This window comes from Solanum stenotomum, chromosome 8 (assembly GCF_019186545.1).
Source record: "Solanum stenotomum isolate F172 chromosome 8, ASM1918654v1, whole genome shotgun sequence".
Lineage (NCBI taxonomy): Eukaryota > Viridiplantae > Streptophyta > Magnoliopsida > Solanales > Solanaceae > Solanum > Solanum stenotomum.
The window spans coordinates 7,537,192-7,556,809 of record NC_064289.1 but is presented as its reverse complement, the minus strand read 5'-3'; the positions used below and the strand labels follow the sequence as shown (position 1 = coordinate 7,556,809).

The 19,618-nt window shown below is 31.9% G+C and overlaps 2 protein-coding genes, 4 non-coding genes and 1 pseudogene across 6 annotated transcripts; 2 read left to right on the top strand and 5 right to left on the bottom strand.

Moving 5' to 3' along the window:
• Window positions 1-6,587: 6,587 nt before the first annotated feature.
• On the bottom strand, window positions 6,588-6,661 carry TRNAI-AAU (transfer RNA isoleucine (anticodon AAU)). The gene has a single exon. It is a non-coding gene; the product is annotated as a tRNA-Ile (tRNA).
• A 1,433-nt stretch (window positions 6,662-8,094) lies between these two features.
• On the top strand, window positions 8,095-9,281 carry LOC125873032 (thioredoxin-like 1-1, chloroplastic; annotated as a pseudogene).
• A 1,898-nt stretch (window positions 9,282-11,179) lies between these two features.
• Window positions 11,180-11,262, bottom strand: LOC125875300 (small nucleolar RNA R44/J54/Z268 family). The gene has a single exon (XR_007447372.1). It is a non-coding gene; the product is annotated as a small nucleolar RNA R44/J54/Z268 family (small nucleolar RNA).
• Window positions 11,263-11,673: 411 nt separating this feature from the next.
• Window positions 11,674-11,755, bottom strand: LOC125875301 (small nucleolar RNA R44/J54/Z268 family). The gene has a single exon (XR_007447373.1). It is a non-coding gene; the product is annotated as a small nucleolar RNA R44/J54/Z268 family (small nucleolar RNA).
• A 446-nt stretch (window positions 11,756-12,201) lies between these two features.
• LOC125875299 (small nucleolar RNA Z267) lies at window positions 12,202-12,269 on the bottom strand. The gene has a single exon (XR_007447371.1). It is a non-coding gene; the product is annotated as a small nucleolar RNA Z267 (small nucleolar RNA).
• Window positions 12,270-14,316: 2,047 nt separating this feature from the next.
• LOC125873026 (chlorophyll a-b binding protein 4, chloroplastic) lies at window positions 14,317-15,454 on the top strand. Its single transcript, XM_049553869.1, has 3 exons — window positions 14,317-14,549; window positions 14,665-15,080; window positions 15,173-15,454. Exons 1-3 carry the CDS (start codon window positions 14,347-14,349, stop codon window positions 15,304-15,306), a joined length of 753 nt encoding a protein of 250 aa, XP_049409826.1. The 5' UTR covers window positions 14,317-14,346; the 3' UTR covers window positions 15,307-15,454.
• Window positions 15,445-16,115, bottom strand: LOC125873031 (probable calcium-binding protein CML45). The gene has a single exon (XM_049553876.1). It carries the CDS (start codon window positions 16,104-16,106, stop codon window positions 15,531-15,533), a length of 576 nt encoding a protein of 191 aa, XP_049409833.1. The 5' UTR covers window positions 16,107-16,115; the 3' UTR covers window positions 15,445-15,530.
• Between the last annotated feature and the right edge of the window lie 3,503 nt (window positions 16,116-19,618).

Below are 19,618 nucleotides of genomic sequence, written 5' to 3'. Positions count from 1 at the left end.
TAAATGTATACATTAGAAAACCAATTATGGAAGGGACAGATGTCAAACTTTACCTTTAAATGGAAAATGTAACCTCTTTTGATACTCCATTTAAAGTGGCTTAAATAGTCAAACTAGCTCGTAGAATCGGAGTACAAAAAGGCTTCTCAATGAAGATAAAAAAAAAAAAGAAAAAAAAACTTTAGTGCCGCCACAGCCAATGAAGAGTTGAAGAACCTCACGCAACTTATACACATTCAATTTGATTTAAATTATTACATCGAAAAGAGTTAACGATAATAGATTATAAATTAAACTTTAATAACACTATAGATCGCATATTCAGTATATTCTCATAAGTCATGGAATCTGGATAAATAGAGTGTACACACATGGACGTAGGCACATGTATATGAGGGTGTCCAATTCGTCGGAAAAAAATACAGCATATACAAATAAAAAGATACACAAAGTAATTAAATAACATATTTTGGATATCCTTGACATAATAGGTTGTTATTGCCTAATGGTTTAAAATGTCTTTAATGTGTAGACATCTTTAATGAGTCAATGCTCGCGTGCTCAAATCACACTTGCAACATTTTTTTCTCCTTCTTACAAAGAGCTTTTGTTGTTTAATTTTTGGACCCTCTTTGTGAAATTTCTGGCTCCACCACTGTATACACACATATTTTATTCTTATCTCGTGAAAAAATCCGCAGCTCAAATAACACATAATAAAGCAATTTGAAAAAGAAAATACAACCATAAAAGTACTATCCTCTTTTTTTCAAATACACAACTATCATCTATATTTTGGTGCACTAGCCGACTTATCACTATATATAAGATGCCGATTGAGTAGTGTGTTTTGTTTTCTTATGGATGCTAAGCTCTTTTGATGGTATATATCTTGTTGAGTTCCACACTATATTGCGAGTTAATATTTCAAAAGGTCACTCAATTTTATCAATTTATCTAATAAAGTCATTAAACTTTATTTTGTATCAATAAAATCATTCAACTTAGATATTTATATCAAAAAAATCACTATCAAATTTATTATTAAAAAATATTGACTTGACAAAATAAATTATTTTTTAATGCCATGTTAGAAAATTCATTAAGAGATTTTTACGGAAAATACTTTTATGATATTACTTTATATTTAAAAAAAATAAATCAAATTTCAGAAATAATTTTTCAACACAAGTTTGAATTATTATTTTTCAAGTTTCAACATAAGCTAACTATACGGTGGAGTTAAAAAGGAAAAATAATAATGTTTGCTTCTACCGCTACCAATCTCTGTAGCCTGAATCACAATTCCACCGAACAGGCCAACATCATCCAAACACTTACGCTTTTTGTAGTTGAAAATAACACCAATTAATCTTTGTAGCATGAATCTCCATTATCTTTAAATTATTAATTCCATATAAAAAAATAATTTATTTTATGATGTCAATATTTTCTTTAATAATAAATTTATTTGAGTGATTTTATTGATACAAACGATAAGTTGAGTGATTTTATTGACATAAATATCTAAGTTAAGTGATTTTATTGATACAAAATAATGTTTAATGACTTTACTAGATAAATACTCAAAATTGAGTGACCTTTTGAGATATTAACTCCTATATTGCACATCACTTTTATATGACTAGGAGATCATATTATATGTTTTATTAGGTACGTGGCTTACTTATAATATGTAATTGCGATTTATTATAACTCTCTTTTAATCAATGGATACAAAAGTACCAGCTTCACAATTCTCATGCTCCTAAGCTTAGTGAGTTATTTTGACTATATATCATTTAAACACGTTCCAATAATTTATATGCACCTAAAATTGAAAGAAAATTGTCTGAGGTGGAAGAAGGGGAAATAAGGGAATGGATTATAATTTATAAGGTGTGAAATTGAACGCTCATTAATAAGGGAAATTTCAGATAACCAACAAACTAAGCACCTAAGATTTTCTTTATCGTTTAATGATTAAGTAATTAACAGATCATCGTAAGAAAAAACAATAAAATCTATTGCTTTTAATTATGAATCTTAATATCTTATGCTTAAATACTTTAAAATTACTACAATTACTTTTTTTGTGAAGTCGACAATAGAACAGCGTAGCACTCTCACCCACTGAGGGAAAAAAAGCTCAATTATTTGAATATATGTTTGGTTCAACTAATGAAGCAATGATGTCATGTTAGTGTTGAAAGACACTACTAGTACAAATATTATAAGTATCAAAAAAAAAAAAAAATTTCTTATACTTCATATCAAATCAAAATTACTCAAACAAATTGAATCTGAGAGGTCAAAATATATGCATGTAACGACCGGATTCCGTCGTTATAGAAATGCCAACGGGGAAAAATTTTGGGCGGGAAAACTTTTTCGTAGTAACTTGAAATTTTCCAACCTAGTCCAGATTTGAACGAAATCGGAGTCATTAACGTCTAGGGAAATCTGTTAGCAATTGGGTGATCTAATTATGAATTTGATCACATGAGTAGATAGGTAAGTCATTAAGGAACCCGTACGACTTTACGGAATTGAATTCGGGCGAGTCGAATTCCCGGAATTGATCTTAGCGTGAACGGGTAGTTTCTGAGTGTTGTTGGTTGAAGGCGTGTTGTGAAATGGGGGTATTGGAATTATTAAAACAGCTTACTGTTTCGTGCAAGTTGCTTTGGCGTTGATTTCTGTCGCCAGGGCGGGGACGCTGTAGCGAGGTGAGGACCGCTGTGGCGGGCCAGATGCGACTTAAAGTCTTAAATAAACCCAAAAAATGTTTTATTCTACAATTTTTGAACTTGAGAACTAAGAAACGAATCCAGAGCTTTTCTTGACACTTTTTCACCATTCTTGAGGCTAAAGGTAAGATTTTAACTCCCCAAATCCATTTTTCAATCTGTAGAACATAATCTAATGGGTAATTATTGATGGGGGAAAGTTTTGATCTGAGAATTATGGTGGGAAAAACCCTAAATTGGGAGATTGGGAATGGGTATGATTTAGGATTGTTAGTAATCCGGGTAATTAGTGATTGTTTATTGATTCCCGTATTATATTGATTGTTTGTAGACCAAGAACAAGCGGAACAAATTCGGAAAGGGAAGGATCAAGTTTCTTAGGGTTTCAAGCTTGTTTCGAGGTAGGTGATGGTTGTGATTCTATGATTGTGTGATGTATGTTCGTTTTTGCTTCATTATGATACATGTATGTATGCAAATGTTGCATTATTAATCACATTAATTGTAAATGAGGATATACGAATGATGAATGTCATGAATCATGATTTGATTGTATAATTATGAAAATGTACTTTGTGATTGTGATTGTGGCTTGTTGAATGGATCGGGCGTTGCGTTCCGACACACTAACTTGGATCGATAGCCACGTTCTGACATAATTATGGGATCGGTTGCCACGTTCTGACATAATCATTGTATCGGGTACCATGTTCTGGTATGCTAACTGTTTGGGTTTGGGTTCTATGAGATAACCAATGATTTGATATAATTGTGTATCTTGAGAAATGTAAAATTGTATCTTGTTCGTAAATGTTGATAATCTTGCATATGTTCGATATATGCATGTGATTATATTGTTGTTTTGGCTTATATATGTTGCACTTAGTGGGATAGCCGTGTGATCCTACCAGTACACTGTGGTTGTGTACTGATACTACACTTGCTCTTTCTTTGTTGAGTACAAGACATCTTCAAGCGGCTATTGACAGACCTGGATTAGAAGATCAGTGATCGTCGTTCGAATTCAAGGGTGAGCCAGTTCTTCCAGGCTGCATGAGTTCTCTTTCTGTCTACGTCCATATTTCGGACGTAGATTTTCTAGCTAGTTATTAGTTCATTAGTTTGGGGTTGTAACCCTTCTTGTTTAGACTTGTTGAACTTTAGATATTTTGGTACATTGACTTTTAGGTTCTAGGTGTATTTTCAGCATTGTTTAGTTGTTAGATCTTTGGAAGTTTATGGGAACTTCAGTCTTTAGCTATTTAACTTGCTTCCGTAACTTAAATGCTTTAGTTTTTGGTTTAGTTGCTTGGTTTGGGTTGTAGTAGTGACTCTCCCACCGGAGGATTAGTGTGGGTGTCAATCACGACAGTCTGGGCCGTGACAATGCACCCATATGATGGATTTACTCCTTATAATTGATACCTCAAAAGACAGAGAGGAAAATTCAAGAATTTGAACTTGATGCAGCATGGATTAACCATTAATGATTCCAGAACATATTAATTATACTTTTGATAGTATATGACTAGACACAAGGTTCCCGTGCTTAGCACGGGCCGATAGATGTTACTCTCTTTACTCTATATTAAGTGAATTTGTGAGGTAATGAATATCTATTTTAAAAAATGTTTAGGACATAAATTGAACGTCATTTTTTATTTTTACCCTTTTAGTTATTGTTATACAATTTTTGAAAATATAAATAATTCAAAGTAAAATTATGAATATGAGCAATTAACTATCTTGAACTTATTACCTAAAAATGTAAATGAAGGTCAAAAAATGAAAAAGAAAAATTCAAACATTTATTTTGAACTTTGAACAATTCACTCGTTTTGAACTAGAATTTATGTAGCACAGATAAAGTGATAAGATTCAACTAAATATTTTATATAATTTCTTTTTAAGAGTGTTAAAAAGGTAATAAAGTTTGTTATATTTAATATTTTGCATGGAACAATTTAAGTAATAAAAAAGAAGATAACAAAATAGAGAGTAAAAAGTAGGACACACTCATGTTAAGTTATAGAAAAATAACAAATAGATTATAAGAAGACTTAAATACCCTCAAAAATAATTTAAGACATCAAGCATACATGTTGAATGTTGATACTGAGGAGCTTACCCACTCTTCTAATAAGTAGCATAAAGAAAGGAAATTGGATCACGTCACCCATATGGGTTAACCCGGATCCATATGAAGAGAAATATATATATATATATATATAAATATAAGGGAAGAGACACAACTATTTGAATAATTGTGTCCCTTCGGAAGAGACAATTATTTGAATAGTTGTGTCCCTTCATTATAAAAAAAGTTCTCACAGGAGAAATCCGAAAAAGAACCCATTCAGATAATTCCGAAGAAAGACAGTTGGCAGCAGGTAGAGAGATTGTTTTTCCTTCTTTAAAACACAAGGAAATGCGGGCAGGGTAGAGCTCATGAAATTGAAGCATGTAGTCTCGCCACTATTAGCCATGCTACCTTCTTTGAAAATCTTTCCATTTTCTACAATTCCAAAAGAGCAGACACTTCTTCTGTTCCTTCTCCAATTCCATAAAGTTTGTGGGAAGATTCTTGAAAGGTTTATTCTCAAAAAAGTGTTGGAACGAACAACTGTAACATGTACGATTTTAGATTGTAGCTTTATATGATGTAGTTCGTGTTTATATACATGTGATTGCATTTTCTGAGTAGTCAAACAATATTCAATGATCCTACTAACTAAGTGTTTGATTAGATTCTTCAATATAATTTTAATAATATTTAAAATTTTATTAATTATTCATATACTATAAATTGAATATATTTGGTTAAGAATGAGAACGTGTTATATGTTGTACCGAGTGTTTGTTATGGCCTAAAAAGAACTCCCTACTTAATCATTGTGTAGCTTAAATGAGACTCAAGCTACAAGGATCTATGTTGGTAACACTTGAAGTGGGCAAGTAAGCTAACGTTGGTAGGATATTCAAGAGGAAAGAATAAGAATTAGATAAGACCTAGTCATAAAAAAAAAAAAAAACAAATAAATTTGTAGTGTAGGATACCTATACAAATAGTTTTTTATGATCGTGATGTTCGGATCAGCTTTTGCGTACCTCAACTAGTTTCAGGAGATACTTGTCAGTTTCCACCAACAAACAGATACTAGAGTAGAGTAAAATTTTATATATAATTATATACAAATATATTTCATCATAGAAATTTACCTAAGATAGCTTATGTTAATTAAACATGTCATATAATTTAAATTGTAAGAAGATAAAATGATTTAAATCTGCCATACATATAAATTTTAGGCATAAAACTTTTTAAGCATGTGATCTTTTAAATATAATTATATTTGTCTTGTTATAAAAAATCACATTGAGATGTAAAATTTATAGTGGGATGCTTATAAATATATCTCTCTTTTAGGAACATATATACTACTATACTAATAAGTAATACTCATTCTATCCCAATTTACGTGAGACTTATCGTTTTTCGAGAATTAAACAATTTAAGTTTGATCGAAAATTTGTGCGTGGAATCTTCAAAAATTTTGAAATGAAATTTATACATTTGTAAACTACGTAAAAATACTATAAGTCACAACAATTGGCAATTCAAAACAATCTCAAAATTTGAAAAATGTCACATAAATTGAGACGGAGGGAGTATGAAAATAGTATTGCGTAACAAAATCATGTGTAATTAATTAATTTTGGATTTTTGTAAGTTATCTTTTATATTTGTGTCCTTTTTTAAAGAAAAATATTTTATTTTCACCCAAAAAAGTAGACTTTCCACAGAAAAAGGATATTTGCTGCTAAAATGATAAAAATTGGCCCATGCAGGTCTCGAACCTGCGACCTTCGCGTTATTAGCACGACGCTCTAACCAACTGAGCTAATGGGCCAGATGCTATCCTTTTGTCGTATATTTTTTAAGTAGTAATCACCAGCATGAACTGTTCAGTGTTCCAGACCATGGGCAAACAAAAAAAGTGCTCCAAAAGGAACAAAACCATGGGCTAATAATTGAAGATATTTCACTAATAGAAGATTTTAGATAACAGATCCTTTACCCTTCAAAAAAGATTAAGAAATAAATCCAAATATTCACCATAACCCTGCCTCTGATGTTAGAAGAAAAAAAAACATACTTTTTCCTGAGTTGAAAAAATGATCTCTTATGACCGACCACTTACAAATCGAATAGAAAAAAAGTTTTTAAAATTTCTTACGAGTATAAATAATAATCTATCTTGTTAAAGACATAAAATTATAAAAGGTTACAAAATCAAATCTGCGTACCGGAAGTGGACCCTTTATGTTGCCATGTTTTTCCCATATCACAAATTAAAGATATTAATAGTAGTATACATACTTTGTAAAGTAATAAAAAGTGTCATCTTTATTGAGTTGAATGAAAATAAGAAACATGCATGAAGATGTTTGCTTCGATGAAAATAGTAAAGAGTTGCTGGAATTCTTATCCAAATAATAAAAGAGACAAAGTCTATTATTAATCATCATCCAAAATCAGTCCTTTTTTTTAAAAAATAATATCCGTAATAGCTATTATTTTTGGGTGCATTGAGTAAGTTTGCTCCTACATATGTAATAGCTTGCAAATTACATAGGAGATGAAAATTGCATAAGAAAAGTATGATGCCACGAGCTCGACTAAGAAAGCGTTAGTAGAGGGACTTATTCATAACCTCTTAGCGTAGTGGCGGATTCAGAACTTTTACTTAAGGGGTTCGGAAAATAAAAATATAAATGTGTGAACTAGAGTGTAAAGTACAAACTCCAAAGAATTAAATTTTTTTAAAAAAAATTAGATAGCTTGCACATCCAATAGAATCAAACCTACAAATCAGGGATAGCATTCGCGGCCCAAGTTGCACAGTCTAAAACCACTGAGCTATATCTCTTTTTTGATTGAGGTGGTTCAAAATTAGTATATACAGAAAAATATTGAAAATCTACCTTATGCATATAAAGTGTAATTTTTCATCGAGGAGATTTAGGTGAATCTCTGACACCCACATAGATCCGCCCATTGTTTATGGGCTACCACATACTCATCCTAACTTTTTTGTTAAAATATATTAACATTGAATAAAATTTTAATGGATAAAGCTTGTATTCACTTAAAAATTTACACTATTGTTTCACGAGAGTAAAGTTACTAATTTTAAGAGTTTATCGGTGTAAGAAAACTTCACACCATCAAATCATTTTTCACCTATAATAAATAACTTATTTTATTTTCAAGATTATAAATCTTTAAGAAAAAATTACCTGTAAATGTTTTTTTTTTAAAAAATAGTTTCAATTTCAATCTGTTGTTGCGTTCACCTAAATCTTTCTTCTTCTATTGGAAAAAAGTTGATTCTTTAGCCCAAAGTTAAGGTAATTAACTGTTAGATACTATAGTCTGGCAACTATTTTTTTAGTGTCAATGGCAAGTTCTTTGAATACTGGTTTCTCTGTTTCTGTCCCCTGTTTCAATTCCGGAGCCAAAGGGTCTGCTCATCATTGTTATTCAAATGGAAATTTGCAACTTAAAGATTTAACATCTAGAGAATTTCTAGCCAAACCATCAGACCATCATAAACAGGTGCTTTTTATGTTTCATTCTTGTATTTTTCCTTCTTCTTTTTGTGAGTTTTGAGATTGAGGATCAGTAAGTATTTTGTCTAATGTTTTAGGCACAAGTAGAAATTTGTGTTGGCACTGGTCACGGATGGTGGGAGAAGACACTTAAACCCAACATGGTAGAGATCAATTCAGCACAACAACTTGTTGATTCATTGTTAAAGGCTGGTGATAGATTAGTCATAATTGACTTCTACTCTCCTGGTTGTGGAGGTTGCAAGACTTTACATCCTAAGGTATGGTACCAATATGATCAAGAATTTCGTTTTTTGCGGTTGTCCAAATCTTTGTTGATAGAGTTACCCGATATTTTTGTTCGTAGGAGGTAAATCTAAGATACCTATAAAATTAGTCGAGGCGTGCCCACAGCAATTCTGATTGCAAATTCTGACACACGTCTTTTTATCATGCTGCTGTTAATAAAATCACTGTTGTTACTTAATGTTTGCAGATGTGTGAGTTAGCTGAATCAAATCCCAATGCCATATTTCCTAAAAGTAAACTATGAAGAACTGAAAAGCATGTGTAATGTTCTTCATATACCTGTCTTGCCCTTCTTCAGATTCTACAAGGGTGCACAAGGCAAAGTTTGTAGCTTCAGCTGTACTAATGCAACAGCAAGTTTTTCTAAAATAATCTTTGATTTGTCACATTACTGCTAAAGAAATGTGTATCTTGTCATTGTAGAACTTGTACTTGTGCAGATAAAGAAATTTAAAAATGCAGTAGCAAGGTATGGGGATGAAGGGTGTAGCTTCAGTCCAGTAAAAGGTCTTGAGGAATCTGAGCTTTTAACTTTAGCCTCAATTGGACAAATATCAAAAAAATCATCATTTGATTCCTCCAGTATTCAGGAGTAGATTCTTTAACCACTTTTAGGAAGTGAAATCAGGAAAAATGGTGGGACTAACTTATAAGGCCGAGAATCTATCAAACCACTTCTCTACACTGCAACGGCAGAGATAAGATCTACATACATATTACAGTTTCCTAACCTTATACTTGTATGATTAGGCTGAGTATATTGTTGTAAATAATAATGTACAATAGCAATACTACAAGACGTGAAGCTTTTTGATAAATAATTAAACAATCCATCGATTACAACTCAGTCTCAAACTAACTGAAAAAATATATTTACATTATCACTTATTCAAACCAACTTGGACAACACGTATAATCAAAATGATGAAAATCCCGGCATTGAAGGAACTGTGGAAAACACGTCTTTGAGAGTAACTAGAGGACCATAAATAGTCACCCAATTTTTAGAATGATCCATCACTAATCCTAATAAATTTGCTGCAACATACTAAAAGAATGCATCAAGACTAACGATGACTAGATGATTATCATGGTAGTTTAACAGTTCATCAATTATGATCCAGCAGTCCATCTGCAAGAAGAAAATCCACCAATGTATCTGATCATTTTTGGTAAAAAAAAGCCTTCATCATATGTAATAAAGTTTATCACATGTGACGCCACTGGAGCCCAACTTATAAGAAGGCTTCAACAGATAGCAACATTCGAATCTCCGTTCTTAATTGACAATCATCAGGCTTATACCAAAAAAAGGTACAAATAGCTGCAAAAAGATGATAATGGAGGAGGTAAAAAAATCCCACACAAGAGAGTAACAGATCAAACTGAAATGTCAAAAAAAAAAAAATTGTGCCTCAGAGGTAGTGACAATTACGTAACATCATCATCTTTACATATCAAGATAATACATACAGAAACATCACTGGCACTTTAAGACAATGTGAAGAAAAGCACTTGCAAGATTAACTAAAGATGAAGGATCAATTGTGCTTACTGCAACCTCTCAAAAATCAAAGAAAAACAGAACAAAATTGTTTGTGTACTAACTGGTGACCTTAGAGGATTTTCATTTTGAATTATGATGATATGATACAATTTCAAAATAACAAAGCCAAAGAAGCAGCATCAGAGAAAAGTCAAATAAATTCAAGTGCTTATAACTTGCTGAGAAGATTGATAATGCCAATCACTAGCTATCACTTCGTATGTAACAAATACAATGTGCTGATGTTTTAACTAGATATACAATGTGATCGGTGTGCAAAGCCAACAACTCTTTCTTAACCAAAAATGCAACTAAAAGCAGAGATTTTAAAAGAGAGGTCGTTCAAGCAATAANTATATTGTGCCTCAGAGGTAGTGACAATTACGTAACATCATCATCTTTACATATCAAGATAATACATACAGAAACATCACTGGCACTTTAAGACAATGTGAAGAAAAGCACTTGCAAGATTAACTAAAGATGAAGGATCAATTGTGCTTACTGCAACCTCTCAAAAATCAAAGAAAAACAGAACAAAATTGTTTGTGTACTAACTGGTGAACATAGAGGATTTTCATTTTGAATTATGATGACATGATACAATTTCAAAATAACAAAGCCAAAGAAGCAGCATCAGAGAAAAGTCAAAAAAATTCTAGTGCTTAAAACTTGCTGAGAAGATTGATAATGCCAATCACTAGCTATCACTCGGTATATAACAAATAGAATGTTCTGATGTTTTAACTAGATATACAATGTGATCAGTTTCAAAGCCAACAGGCTCTTTCTTAACCAAAAATGTAACTAAAAGCAGAGATTTTATAAGAGAGGTTGTTCAAGCAACAAATTCACCAGGGAAAACATAACAGCTGATGTGAAAATGAATGACAGGATCAGAAATACACAACAGGAACTACAGCAATGGTAGTGTACACAGTTGAAAATATCACACAAGTCTCAAGCATCAGAGAGATTCCCATCGACAAATCATCATCCCCAAGAGGGTGCTGATGTCCCTGTCTGTTCTATCATCATTGCAAGAACCAAATACAAATAGTAGAGAGGTATGAGTATTAACTGGTGGCCTTAGAGAAGTAGTGCTCACACACTATCATCTTTCTTATTTCTTAATTCTAGTAATATGAACCACAAAGTTACAATTTCAAAATACTAACAAAGCCAAAGGAGCAGCATAAGAGAAAAGTCAAAAAAATCCCAATGCTACTGTGTGTGTAACAAATACAACACTATCAGTGTGCCAAAGTTCTAACTAGTTATGCAATGTGATTGGTGTGCAAATCTCACAAATATATGGCTGGGAAGCTCTTTCTAAACCAAAAATGCAACTAAAAGCAGAGTTATAAACTAATTACCAATTATGGGCTATGGAACAGCTAATGTGAAAATGAATAACTACAGCAATGGTTACACAGTTGAAAATAAGACGAGTCTCAAGCATCAGAGAGATTCCCATCGACAAATCATCATCCCCAGAGGGTGCTGATGTCCCTGTCTGTTCTATCATCATTGCAAGGACCAAATGAAATGAAGACTTTAACCCAAAAAAAGAGGGAAAAACTGAAAATAGTTCGAGATTATCACAAGTTCATATTTAAGATAAACAAGTGTATCCCCATATCAAAATCTTTATAAACCACCAACCAAGAATGCAACATCACTGTAAGCATTGAATTAGCAAATTAAATAAGATTCAAACTAAGCTTTTACAACATTATAATCTTGACAACTGCCCCGTGGAATACATGCATAATAATAACTAAGACTCTTAAGTACTGGAAAAGCAGAGGCATAATGAATTTCAAAAAGGAAATCAACAAAAGGAGTAACATTTCGAAATTCTATGTATTATTATAAAGCTTCTTCCTTTGGCAAAAGGATATCAGACCCATTAATTAATGAAGCAAACCTAAAATAAGGATTGCAAAAATTTACGAAAACATAAGGAATTGATAAAGCCTCAAGCCTCAGATTAAAAGTTGTTTCATAGTGAATACTCAAAGTATATTTAATGCCATCATAGACAGAGGCGTGCAGATTTGAGCTGATCGATGCAGCCAAGAAACAAAATTTACCACAATCTAAGGGGCATAAGAAAACACAAAAACTAAGAATCACAACAACAAAAATACAAAGACAATATAAAGATAACAACTGAATCATGAAAAAGAAGCAAATGAGAAGTTGATCCTGGAAAATGTGAGCAGAAAGATTTAGAATGGTTGTGGCTAGGGTTCTTAATGTGAGAATGCTGCCATTTTGGGATTTTATAGGTGCCACTACAGACTCAGGAAGTTTCGGAACTAGGGTTTACTTCAGAATAATTTTACTAAGTTACCCCTGCAACTGTTTGGCTTCTACTTTTCCTGCTTTATTTATCAAAAAATAACCCAATTATCTCTCTAGTATTTTATTGTTTTTTGGTTTCCTATTTGGTATTCGGAGCCTATATTAGAGTCACGACTAAGTTCATTTGGAGGTAGCGCTCCCAATTAAGTTTTCTTTGTATCTAGGGTTTGAATCTGAGACTTTTGATTAAGAGTGAAGTAATCTCACCACTACACCATAACCTAGATTGATATCTTGTAGTATTTGATTTCGCTTCTACTTAAGAGCTCCAGCATGAATAGTTTAGTTCATTTGTAAGTAAACTTTTAAACTCAAGATTGGAATTAAGTTTAATATGATTAATTTGTTTGGTAAGGAAGGAATTTTTTTTTAATTTTTTCATGTTTTAATTGGTCAAAAATATTTTCTCTAGAAAAACAATCGCCTTTAAAATGAGGAAAAAATAACTTCCTCAATTAAAGTAAGAAAAACAAATTACATAAGTAAATCTAAAGTTCATTATACACCCACCCAACGTCTCCAACTCCATTTTTCTACATACCAAACACACCCATGACATTACTTTTTGTCAAGTAGGCGTTACATGTGATTTCATCTCATGATTGATGAAGCATTTGGACATGTGATTTCATTTCATGAGATGAAATCTCAAATTCTCCAAAAAACTTGATTTGAGAATTTCATATCACGATTTCACTTTTTATATATATACAAATTGACCCACAAGTTTATATTTTATAAATATACAAATAAATCTACCATTTTACATCTACATTATTTTTTGCGAGAATAACAAAGAAGCGATGAAATATGAACATGATGATATATTTACTGATAGTATTGACCATGTTCAATTTTATAAAAGAATAGTTCACTACAACTCATGTTCAATTGTACATTTTATTGAACTAAAATTTTGTCAATAAATATTGTATTTTTCTTAAAATAGCTTTGTCTTTTTTCTTTTTTTCATCTAGTGTCCGGTATCGACATTGTAACCGGACTATGTTTGAATTCGCGCCAAAAAGTCCTACATTAAGAGCTAAATCGCTCTCTACCAAAGGCGACTCCGTCTGATAGTGTATTATACTTTTATCATGAACTCTTGCTTATTTAATAAAATTATATATAAAGACACTTTAATAGTTTTCACAACTTATGGGATTTTTATGTTTATGAATAAATAATACAACTTAGAAATCCAAATTACATATCCAAATAAAACGTCAACTTTAACTCATATAATTTCATATCATAATTATAAATCACTATTTCATCTCAAATGGTCAAAACAATCCTAAATTTGTGTCAAGTACTCCAAGAGCGTCTCTTTTTTATTTCCTTGGCATATGTGTTAGGACTTGGGATGACCATAAGGTAACTCACTAGATTTCTTATCGCCTGAAATCTCCACGTGAGACATGTTCTCTTACGAAAGACTTCTAATCAACCAAATGTCAAATTCTTATTCGACAACAACAGATTTCCCAATTAATTCCCCTTATTATTGTTGTTCCTCTTTTACTTAAATGGCAAATATTTGGGTCCCCTCCTAATTTCTTGTAAAACAACACCAACAAAGAAATAGATTCTTTGGATAAGGATAACACACACATTTCTTCTCATTGGCTACATTCAAATTCACAACCCAATCCCAGTCGTCCAATTCCCATTCAAATAGAAGCACAATTTTTGCATACACAAATTATTTTAGCTCTCACCTAAGTAAACATCAATTATTTTGATCATAACTCTAAAATGGCCACCGTAACGACGCAAGCCTCCGCCGTGGTCTTCCGTCCATCCGCCACTAAGACAAAGTTCCTCAGTGGATCATCCGGTAAACTAAACAGAGATGTGTCTTTTAAATCATCAACTTTGTCTTACAATTCATTCAAAATTGAAGCAAAGAAAGGTGAATGGCTTCCAGGCTTAGCCTCTCCTACTTACCTTAATGGAAGGTATGTATGTACATTTCACAACGGAATTTATATTTCGAAAAAATGATACAAATGGTCATTTGTCTTTGCTTCATACTGCATGCCTACTAAACAACTTCTAATATAATTGTTGTAGTCTTGCTGGTGACAATGGTTTTGATCCATTGGGACTCGCGGAGGATCCAGAGAACTTGAGATGGTTCGTTCAGGCTGAGCTAGTGAACGGTCGATGGGCTATGTTGGGTGTTGCAGGGATGTTACTGCCTGAGGTTTTCACTAGCATTGGTCTTCTTAACGTACCAAAATGGTACGATGCTGGAAAATCTGACTACTTTGCATCTTCGTCAACATTGTTTGTGATCGAGTTCATCTTGTTCCACTATGTTGAAATTCGACGTTGGCAAGACATTAAGAACCCTGGAAGTGTGAACCAAGATCCTATTTTCAAGAGCTACAGTTTGCCTCCTAATGAAGTTGGTTATCCAGGTGGCATTTTCAATCCACTCAACTTTGCACCCACATTGGAGGCCAAGGAAAAGGAAATTGCTAATGGTTAGTCACTAATTAACACAACCATCAAGTCCATATAGTAATACTATCGATGTATATAAGTTAAATTCTTTCGTATGATGTTGGATTTGCAGGGAGATTGGCAATGTTAGCATTTTTGGGATTTATAGTGCAACACAATGTGACAGGAAAGGGACCATTTGACAACTTGTTGCAGCACATTTCAGACCCATGGCACAATACCATTATCCAAACATTTTCCAACTAGAATGTAATCATGAGTTAGTAATTTTTTTTTATGAAGAAAAAAAAAACAGAGAGATTTATTGTAAACAATGGAACTCTACTGTACAGAGCAACTAAAATTGTATGTCACATTCATTTATATAGTACTACTACAATCATATTTCTTGAAATTTGGCAAGTAGTTTTATTAATTAGCATTGAAAAGAGTAATTACAAAACATAAACATGAAAATGAATAATGCAGAGTCATTGAAAGATATGCTCCATGAGCTTCACAAATTCACCAAAATCAATTTTTCCATCTCTGTTTTCATCAAATGGTGCAATCATCCTCTTGCAATCCAACACAGATAACTCCAAGAACCCCATCTTGGAAATGACTTTCTTTAATTCATTTGCATCAATGTAGCCATCTCCATTTTCATCAAACACATCAAATGCTTCTTTAACTTCCTCCAAACTAGGCTCTGTTTTTTCAAATGAATCGAAAACCTCAACCAATTCTACCTCATCAATATTCTTATCCCCATTTTGGTTGCAAAAATTTATTAGTGTGTCGAATACTAACTCAACATCCTCGTCTAATAACCTCTCACTATTGATCACATTCGCATTTGATGAAGTTTCAGCATTCTTATTATATGGAGTACTAAAAACCAAAAGAATGGCTCGAAAAAACGAAGAAAAAGAAGAACAAAATTCATGAAATGTGATTACTAAACAAAAAAACACGTAACTTAATATGGTTGAATTAAAATGATTGAGTGTTTCAGTATCACCCATCTTGTTGGCCTGAGCTGAGAATGAAAAAATCTTCTCCATGGACTTGTGTTTTCTTTAGATTATTAAGTCTTGAGTAATGTTAAGTCATGAGATGAATGTCTATTTAAAGAGACATTTCAAATGAGTCAAATATTGGTGGAAACTATGGGGAAAAGAATGTTGAAAATGTTAATAAGTTTCCCACAAGTTTTGTTGTTTATGGGAGTTGCATCATCAGTCGGCATAATTTCTTCCTCGTAATTTACATCACTACGCTACACCTAAATAGGGTAAAGAGTAAACGTTGAAGAAAAAGAAAGAAAAATGTGTTTACACACTCTAAAGTGCAATTGATTTTGAAATTCCTGTGTCCAATAATATAATCAATCTAAGTTATACATTGAATCTGCGATTAAAAAAAAAAAGTCTTCATGGTCAGTGAAAGAGCCTGTACTTAATTGTATTGAGGTTTTTAATTTATTGTTAATAAAAATCAGTCTAGAGACATAAGTCTTATGCGACAAAGTCGACTTTTATGGTATTGAGGAGAATTGATTCTGAATTATCTGAGTGGATGACGATCCTTTAAACCAACTGAGACCGTAAATTTTGGGTGGTTAAAAGAACTTTTGAGGGACCACGTAGAGGATTAACGATTTTACCGACATTTAAGGGAGGAAGCTTCATAGAAAATATTGGAGATGCTTCCAAGTAAATACTTAACCGTCCTATGAATATCTATATCAAATATTATATGTCTTATTCTTAGAAAAAAACTTAGGATAAAATTTAAAAAATATATACTGTAAAATAAATTAATCTTAATAATAATAATAAATTAAAATAGAATATATATTGCTTAAATATGGCGAAGTAACAAGAAATATTAGTAATGTATGTACATAATAGTAATACAGGTATATTTATTTGGTATATGATTAGAATTATGCATGTATATACTAGTAAAATAAGTATAATTATGGAAATATTAATAATATAGATATTAGTTATGTGGCTATAGTTATCCCGTCTTCTATTCCACATGAATGAATAGACCAATGCCCTCATAACTTAAACATGTATCAGTAATGTAGATTTCTAAATTGCAAATCAACTATATATTAACTATGAAATTCTTTCATAACTTGTACATATATTAATTACATAATTTTTTAAAATTCACAAACCAAACACGATATTAATTTTATATATACGTAAATAATTTACCGACTTTAATATTTAAATAATTTATCTCCAAACCAGATACAAACAACCCTAGAAAGCAATAATTGGGGTTGAACCCTTCAACTTCCTGGAAATCCTTTGTCGTACATCTCTAAGTCTCAATTGTAGTAAATGGGTAATTTCGTTGACGACAGTCAAGTCCTTCACGCTGACTTAGTCATGCGCATTTAATTTAAGAGTAAACTATAGTATTAAACTTTTTTGTAATATCCATTACTGAAAAAACATGAAACTAGTTATAGAATATGTCAGTAATTCAGGGTTAATTCAAAGCTAAATAATTTCTAGCAAGATGAATTTTTTTATAATTCACCACTAATTCGTAACTAAATGGTGTTAGCATGAAATTTTGTTATTTTGCTCCCTAGTTTGGTTTGACAATATCATGAATAATCTCGGATGCAAGCATTACATTTTCAGTGATTAGTCCATCAAAAACAAATTGACTTTGATTATCAAATATCAACTTGGTGAGCATAGGATTCAGCCTTTAAGTCATAATTTTGTTGGTATAGGTGTTGAGAATAATAGGCCTGAAATTAAATCATTGAACCTGCAAGCTAAGGTGAGTCAACTTTAGAAATTAGAACAATCAAATATGTGTAAAGAATTCAGTGAGTTAATTTATTTCCCCTGAAGTAATCAGTAGCAATGTCAATGATAAAATGCTTAATGATAGGGCAACAAGCTGGATAGAAGATCTCAGGTCCAGAACCTGCTACCTTTGCTCATAGTAAAAAGGGAAAAGGGTTTGAAAAATATTTTAACTTTTGCCGAAATTGTTGTTACGATACCAAACTTTATGGAGGATCTTTTACCCTCCTGCACTATTTAATAGTGTATTTTAAAGGTATATATGTGCCCACGTTGACACATTACTATTTAAAATGATGCAATATTTATGATGTCCACGTAGGCACATATATACCTTTAAAATACACTATTAAATAGTACATAGGATAAAAGGTCATTTCTAAAGTTTGGTATCGTAACAGCAATTTCAACGAAAGTTGAAGTATTTTTCAAACACTTTTCCCTAGTAAAAACAACTTCATGTTTTGTTTTTGATCCTGTAAGCTGAAATTAAACAACTATCAAAAATAGAACACACAACCTCAAACAAGTTTTGCAATTCCTTAACCACGAGACTAAACCTTCAACTTATGTCAACACTTGTATACATATTCATTAAATCAAATTTTAACCTTTATATACTATGCAATTTTCCAACAAAGGGATTTCGCTCGACACCCCTTGCTATAGAGTAGCTCCACCCCTGTCCAAATGTAATATATACACTAACAAGTTAAAAGAAGTTCCATGGCTAGAAAAGTGTGTCCTTTCACCAACTACTTTTTCTTCGCAAAATAAATAAGAAAAGACGGATGTTCACTTTGTTACACAATAAATATCCCATTGCAGACAGGGGAGGACCTATGTTGGGTCAATGAACCTATTTCATAAAAAAATTGCACAATATATATAAGTATATTAGGTTTATCTTCTGAAAAATACAAACATAAATGAAAAATTGACCCATTTAAACAAATGACAATCCTTGGTAAAGTGGGTTTATTTTTGTAGAAGTGTCCGGGTTCGGAACCAGACAACAACACATTAATTTATTAGTTTTTTTTGTGAATTTCCTTCTTCATATTTGAACCATTTAGTAAAAATTTTGGATCCGCCACTAAATTTGTCAGTAACATTTCATTAAAATCCACCAACTAAGATCTTCTTACAGAAAACATGATATTTTTTTTATTTTGATGTTACTTATTATTTTTATCCGCACCACAGAGCCAACAACAAAATATGATAGTGCATGTCCACCACAAACGTTTGGACAATCACATTACATTAATATTTTTGAAATATATTTTATAACACGTTTAGTTTTTTATTGATTCGCGATGGAAAAACCCTCTACTTCTAATAGTGACACTATCAATATTGATATATTGGACATAATAAGTTGTTTGTCTTATTTTCAAATTACTAATTTCACTTATTATGGGCACTTATAATAATGATAAAAAAAAATACACTTAAACTATTATTTTTTTGCGAGTCTCGTATTTTAACTACAAGTTGTTCCCTTTCTCTTTTTGAATTATCATCATTTGTATGTTAATACATACGTCGAAGCTAATTAGTCCAACTATCAATTGTTTCCTTTTCCTACCCAAACTATCACCGTCTAGGTGTGTTTTAATACGCACCTAGATGGTGATAGTTTGGGTAGGAAAAGAAAACAATTGATAGTTGAAATGCAAAACTCGCTATTAGTGATAATTCAATTGTGATTTTGATCATTATTTCTTGGG